The following is a 7,620-nucleotide window of genomic DNA, read 5'->3' as shown; positions in this document are numbered from 1 at the left end:
TCAATTTGTGGTCGTGATTTTCTTGTTGATAGAATATAATTCTAGAATATTCTGGATTATGTAATCCATGCGGATTTATGCTCAATAACGTCTAAAGGGCTTACTTCATTGGGTCAATTATAGCACGCAACTCTAATTGACCATTCGTCAGATGTTCTAATTTACTATAAAGTAATTAGTCCAAGCGGCTTTAGTAAATATTTTACAAATCGTGAGAAATTTATTTTATATGATATTCTCAAATTTGCGTTCCTACTTAAGTTCCTATGCTCATGCTTTATCCTAAGGTTGGCTGGTCGCCTATTGCGACTGATAGTCTTTAGTTTTTAATCACTAGCTGTTACTTTTGTGAAGTTTATTTCGAAAATCAAACTAGATTCAGTTATAAGTAAAAAATAATAATACCAAATTAATTTTTTATTATTATACAAGCTTGAAATAAAATACAAATGATCATGATCAACAATTGTGATTTTAACAATTAATTATTCTTTACAAAACAAACAACATAGCGCTGACCAATAAGAGTATGCTAGTTTTTAGAATCTGACCGCCGTTTTGATAATGATAATATCCTATTTGTCTTGTCACCCTATCTATTTCAACTAGCGAATCCAGTACTTCTTCACTATTTGGAACGATTTGGTCTGCTGGCAAAAGGAAACCATATTGTCCTAAGTCGCGAAGTTCATATAGGAGTACTACAGGTACTCCAGCTTGACCTTTAGCCCAGTCGAAGCCAGAACCAGATACTTCATCTGTGAAAATAAGTAATATTTGAATTTTGATTTATGGAATACGTTAACGCCTCATGCTCAACTGCCCTTTCTAGGACTTAGTCTGGTGTCGATGATTCGGAAACAAAAAAAAAAACAAAACCAAACGCCTAGACTACGGAAAATATCTGTATGGCCAATGCAAATTTTAGCGAAACAGGCATAAGTCAGGGTTGTAACCGCAGAGCGATAGCGCAAGTTATTGCATCGTCAAAATTAATTTATTTTTCGGCTTTCAAAAATTAGTTTCTTACATAAAATGTCTGCTGATGTCCCAATGCGATAAGGGGTGTTGTATCTTTCTGTCAGCTTCGCTGCGCCTTTGGCTGCTATCTCGAACTAAAAATAAAACTTTACTAGAAATAAACAATAACATATAAGAATTTACAACTTTGTATGCATAACTCAAAAATATATTTTAAAAGTATTAAGGATGAATTATTTTTGCAAGATAAACCACAAGAAGTAGTTGTAAATGACACACAATGACAAATGTTTAAACTTGTTTTTTTATGCAAAGTCAATATATCCGTATACAGCATTCGATCATTGTAATTATTTTATTTAAAATATTATCATAATATATATAAAATTCTCGTGACACAATGTTAGTTAACATACTCCTCCGAAACAGCTGGACAGATTTTTATGAAATTTGGTGTGCATATCGGGTAGGTCTGAGGATCGGCCAACATCTATTTTTCATACCCCTGAGTTATAGGGCGGGGGGATTAAGGGGGTTAATAACATTTATGGCCAAACAGCATTTGATTTTATAAAATACGTAGTAAAAGTAATTCCTTATTTGTTGTTTTATAAAAACGTTTATTTTTAATGTTGTTTTTTAATATAAGCTCTTATGAAATGCTGTATAATTTAATCTTCTCCCACGTAAGTCTAGAGCGCGAGTAAACAACTGGACGAAAATATTTAATCAAAAAATTATTAAAATGAACAAAATTAATTTGATATAATTATTTTAAGAATAAGGACCTGGGTGACCGAGCTTAGCTCGGTATTTTTAGTAAATCGTGTTTTTTGAAAATCATATTTAAATACGAATTACATATTGATAAAATATGAATAATATTTTTCGATTTTATTTTTTTTAGAAAAAAAAAAGAAAAAAAACGATAATCGATCTGGAATACGTGAGGATTCGAACCATGATCTTTTCGGCCGAGCGCGATCGGCCGATTTCCCCTGAGCTATTACAACTTTATTGACAGATGCGAAATTTACCTTCTTATTCTAACGATATTGTAGCCATTTTTTCATTGCCTAAAAACAGGGATAAAACGACATTTTCTAAAAATGAATCCTAGCTAGATTTATTTATCTCCCCCGTAATCCCCTGTATACTAAATTTCATGAAAATCGTTGGAGCCGTTTCTGAGATTCAGATTATATATATATATACAAGAATTGCTCGTTTAATAGTATAAGATACTTTCCTTAAAATGAACTTTGAATATAATTATATTATATGTGACTGTAAAAAGTGGTCTCGGTTTTTGGTACAGCGTGTCATCTTTTTATTCTACTGTCTAAAATAAGAGGGTTAAAGTTTTCAGTGCAATTATGTACCAGTATAATATTTAGAAGTTGAATTATTTACCCGAGTATGAAGTGTTGACGTCACACATGAATTAATCTTTTAAATAATGTGTACTGTAATTAATTCCGGTAAAAAAAGCAAAAGCTTACCAAATCACCATAATTTGGAACGGACAAGACATCAGCTCCGCCAACGTGACTGTATGGCACTAAGATCAATTGGGTATACGAATGGAAACCCAAGTAATAAACAAGATTCCCTTGCCTTTGTAAACTATAAATATAATTAGCAATGGCTACTGATTCTCGTTCAGAAAAAGCAGTTGGACCAGCGAATGTTTGCGTGCAAGGATCTTGCGATGCACCAGTAGCTGAAAATGAAAATATTATTTAGAGTTACTGACCCTTTTTATATAATCTCAGGAAGCGCCAGCTCTTTAGTTATATTATGTTTATAAATTAGTTATATTATGTTATTAAATTATTATTTATAATTTATAAATAGTTGCCAGATGCCGGTTATTAGACTAAGACAAGTATACAACAATAATTATTATTAATATAAAATTATGTAATTTCTTTGCATTACTTAATTTAATTTTTTTAATGGATTAATATTTTATATTAATAATAATTATTATTAATATAAAATTGTCATTTTTTGCATTACTTATTTTTTTTTTTAATGAAATATACAGTGTGTGGTAATATTTGTAATTAATAAAAATGTAAATAAAAATAAAAATAAAAATAATTAACAAATATAAATAATGTTATAGCGATTTACTAAAAGTTATAACCATTTGTAAAAAAAAAGTTTGAGTGTACAATTCTCACACGGCAGAAGCGAAGCTTCTGAAAAGTCGTAGAAAGGAAGGCCGTTGCAATTTGTTCTATTGACGATGATCATGGTCTCGTGAAAAAGCTCGTAAGCTCTCCTACGCATACATGTTTCTTTCTTTATCGTGATGCATTTTCTTTTCACCGAGTTTCGAATCAAAACAATTCAAGTCATGGAGTACGCTGCTTATTTTTACTTTCCAATGTGTGTGATTTCTACTTCGTACATTATGTAATTCTAAGCGATTGGTTACAAGTTTTCATCAACCTCTGGAGTACCCCAAACCCCATCATTTATAATTTATATTTATCTAACATCGCCAATGGAGTCATCCTGGGCAGCATCTGTGATTGTAGCACTACTCGTCTTCTAACTTTAAGAAACTTTGTTAACAACCCCTGTGTAACAACCCCAACTGCTACCTGATCTGATTTGTTAGAGTCAGAACCTCCGGCATCCCTTTACTTCGGGTGCCCTGAGCAGTTGTTTACCGCACCCTACCCTAATGCCACTTCTGACCCTATGTATTTTTGACCTTTTCACAATTTGTAAACTATTTAATCTACATGCATAATAATCTACTTTTTAAAACAGGTCTGAAGTAACCGACTGATTTAGAGAATCGAATCTAATGGTAGGGATAGAATAACCTAACGGATAAATCTAAGGTAATTATTGTAAATTCAGGCATAATAATGTAAATTATACAGTAGAGATGATCATGGCTTAATCGCAATGCTAATGTAAATTGATAGAGCCATTAAACTATAACTACAACAGTAGGTGTCTAACTAAAATAGTACGTAGATTTTGCTGTATCAAGCAAATAATCTGGACCAATCTATTAGAATATTTGTGGCATAAATTTAAAAATAGTGCAAAATCAAGTTGAAATTGTTTTTCAAAACTAAAAATGACTGAAACATCAACCGATGTTTACGGAACTTTTGCTAGCAGATAGGTGGTGTAATAAGGAGTAACTTAAGCTACTTTTATTTTAGAAATTTATTTATTTTATAACTCTGTGAACTGAAAAATAACTTTTTTTGTTAAATTCCCCGCGGATGAAGTCACGGCCACAGCTAACATTTTTATGTAAATTTTAACAAACTTAGAGTTTTACAAAAGTAATTTTAAAAAAGTATTAGTGGTCACTAATAATACCTTTTGTTACAATATATGAAAAACATAATGTGGGCCCATAATTTTATTTTGCTATTAAATATTTTTTACATGTTTTATGCTATAATTTAGATACGATATCATAAGATAGTGATAAGATTGTTATTTAGGACACATTAAAAAAATAGCTATGCCCACGACTTTGTCTGTGTGGAATAGTGACTTTGGACAGCATTTTTCAATATATTTTTCATATGGTTTATTTTAGATTATAAGCGCCGTCGTTTGGGTATTTACATGTTCAACATGATTCTTTATATCGACTGATATTTTTTATTTATGAATCGATTGACGTGAAAAAAACATTAAATATTAAGTGAAGCTTACCACAATATACTAGTAAAGACCTAATCTAAATCGGATAAGCCGTTTCTGAGATTAGCGTGCACAAAAGCACAGACAAACACAAAAATTCTAACAATCATTGTTTTGTGTGCTATTTGCGTTGATAAAGGTCCCAATAATATTTTTTCTCGTATATCTTCCATATACAGACAGCGATCCGTTAAATTTTTATTATTTGTATTGATTAAGTAATTGATAAATGTAATAAAAACGTAATTATCGCTTTATTACTTTCTTAGTTTGCATTCCATATTTATATTCCATATCCAAATTTTAAATACCTAAAGACAAAAATGTTTTACATGATAATCTCCAATTACAAGAGCAAAATGTATGTTGACTAAAAATAAGCTACATCGCTTAAACTTAGATATTGATTATATCTATGATAATGTTCAAAATTCGTAAATTAATAAAAAATATATATTACTCACTCATCCACAAGTATCCGAAGTTTCTGTTTAAATCGATACCATTACTCATATCATCATTGAGACCCAAATGTGCGCAGGATGTAAAATTAGCTCTATTTCTATTCTTTCTCCACATTCTATCCTGTAAGTAAGTATTTTGCAGGTTACAGGATAAAGTACTTCTTCATCTGAATTTAGTAATAAATTACTTAAAGATGTACCTACATTAGTAAAAGTGTAAACATAACCATCAGGATTAGCCACTGGAATTACGTGCCATACAACGTTTTCAGCAAGATTCCTCACATTTGTATCTTCACTTGTTAGAAATTGATTAACTATCCAAGTAAGGGTCGCGGGTGTTATCCATTCCCTAGCATGTAAACCTCCTTTCAAGAAACCTATCGTAGGTCTTTCTTGTTTCTTATAATCAATTTTAATACCTCTAATTGCTCTGTTTTCTATAGTTGTTCCAATTTCGAATGTTGAAACAACATTTGGATGATCCTCGGCAACTTTGTCTAACCACGCGTAAATTTCATCTAATGTTTGATAATAATCCCAATTGTATTCTTGTTGCGATCGACTCACAGGCCTCTGTAGTTGTGCATCCACAAGTCTTAAATGGTTTTGTAATAAGTTTAATTCAAAATTTCAAAGAAAATCAACTTACTATAAAGGATTTTGTAATTTACCTTTGAACGTCCTCGATAACTAATTTTGCGTCAATACCAGCACTACTCAGATATTTTTCAAAATCATCTTTTTTCTCTGGGGCTACCATAATTTTCACAACGTTATCCACTTTGACAGCATAACTCCAGAAAATATATTTGTTTTCTTCTAGAAGGTTTTTCAGAATACTCACATCTTCTTTTGTTTTAGGGACTACATCATATACTTTATAATCTCTGTAACTAACTGCATTTACACAAACTGTTGCAATTAAAACTAATAATAATTTAACTTTTGTATCCATATTACCTATCGTTATAAGCAACTATACCAAAAATGTGTACTTAAAGAATTAAATGTCGTAGATAAGTATTATCATCGATTCTTAATTTTTTTACTCTACTAAGATGATAAAATGTATTTAATCTGTGAGAATTATCATTATATTATATTATATGATATCAACATATACATCATTTACGTCAATGTTTAAATTCGATCGATTGATGATTACGAAATCACAAAAGTTTAATCCAATCAAGGAGCTACTTTGTTAAAAGCTTGTGTTCCTCAATACCTATTACTCAATATTTCATAACAAATTTTGTTACAATTATTTATTTCATTAGTTTCACCGAAAATTGTAAATGTATTCTAAATCACTTAAAGTTATAAAATTTATCATTTACATACTTTCCTGAAGTAAAAAGGTGTATAAAACAAAGAAGACTCCTAAAAAAAAACCTTGAACTAGCGATATCAAATGTTCTTTACTAAAATTTAAAGAAAATGTTTTGTTAAATAGCATATCTAACAAATATGTTACGAATACACACTAGGTCGTCTGTACGTACCTAAGGCACTTAATGCCCATGTTCTATATCTTATCTAGTTATTATATGTAGATATATGTAGATATATGTGTTATTTATTATTTTAAAATAAATTACGTGCTTAAAAAGAGTAAACGATATAATGATAATAAAAAGAAAACGGTTATGGTAAATATATTTATTACTTTTCATCAATTAAGAAAAAAAAATATTAAGAAACTAGAGTTATCAACAGTCCAAGACAAATAATGACAAATGAACTTAAAATAGAATTAGACTGAGAACGAGAATCGTAAAATCCTAGTGTTCTTGCGGTGTTATCCATCTCCAGGAGTGCATCCATTATTTCTAAATTAGTTGGTATTATCTGTTCTGCTGGTAGCAAGAAACCATACTGCCCCAAGTCTCTTAATTCAATCAGGTAAGAAAATGGGACATTTGTTGTATTCTTCGCCCAGTCAAAAGTGGTTCCGCTCATAGGATCTGCAAAGATACAGTATTTTATTGTTTTTATGTAGTTGTAACAGTAAGATTAACTAGAGGACAAACCTAAGACCAAGACGAAGATAGACCATTTTTTTAATAATTAGTGTTATTTAAACTTATAGTCGTCGTTAAGTTTTCTGAAATAGCATCATCTTTTAATTCTTAACTGATTCAACAACCCCCCCCCCCCCCCATAGGCGGTAGGAAAAATTATGTAGCTTCTTACTGTACAACGATAAAAAATATAAAATAATAGTCTTAGGGCCGGTTTTTTGATCCCTAGTTAAGACAACCATTAGTTAAAAATTGCAACAAATAGTTAAATTTCTATAAAATACGTTTTTTGACCCATAGTTAGCTTAACTAATGGTTGAAAAAGTAACCAAATAGTTAAAATATTTAACCACAGCAACGTCGAGGGTTTAGCCATATGACTAATAGTTAACTTTTGTTCTCACAAAATCAACATCTGTTCTTTTGTTTTATACCGTGTCCATTGATAATTTTGTCTT

General features: G+C 30.5%; 1 protein-coding gene across 1 annotated transcript; it reads right to left on the bottom strand.

The window, feature by feature from the left end:
* Nucleotides 1-453: 453 nt before the first annotated feature.
* Nucleotides 454-6,093, bottom strand: LOC123662355 (zinc carboxypeptidase-like). Its single transcript, XM_045597205.1, has 6 exons — nucleotides 5,810-6,093; nucleotides 5,340-5,733; nucleotides 5,136-5,256; nucleotides 2,484-2,704; nucleotides 1,031-1,115; nucleotides 454-758 (listed from the first exon to the last, which is right to left on the bottom strand). The coding sequence occupies exons 1-6, from the start codon at nucleotides 6,091-6,093 to the stop codon at nucleotides 493-495; spliced, it is 1,371 nt and encodes a 456-aa protein (XP_045453161.1). The 3' UTR covers nucleotides 454-492.
* Nucleotides 6,094-7,620: the final 1,527 nt, after the last annotated feature.

The sequence above is a fragment of the Melitaea cinxia genome, chromosome 18 (assembly GCF_905220565.1).
Source record: "Melitaea cinxia chromosome 18, ilMelCinx1.1, whole genome shotgun sequence".
Taxonomy (NCBI): domain Eukaryota; kingdom Metazoa; phylum Arthropoda; class Insecta; order Lepidoptera; family Nymphalidae; genus Melitaea; species Melitaea cinxia.
This window is presented reverse-complemented; position numbering and strand designations above follow the sequence as displayed.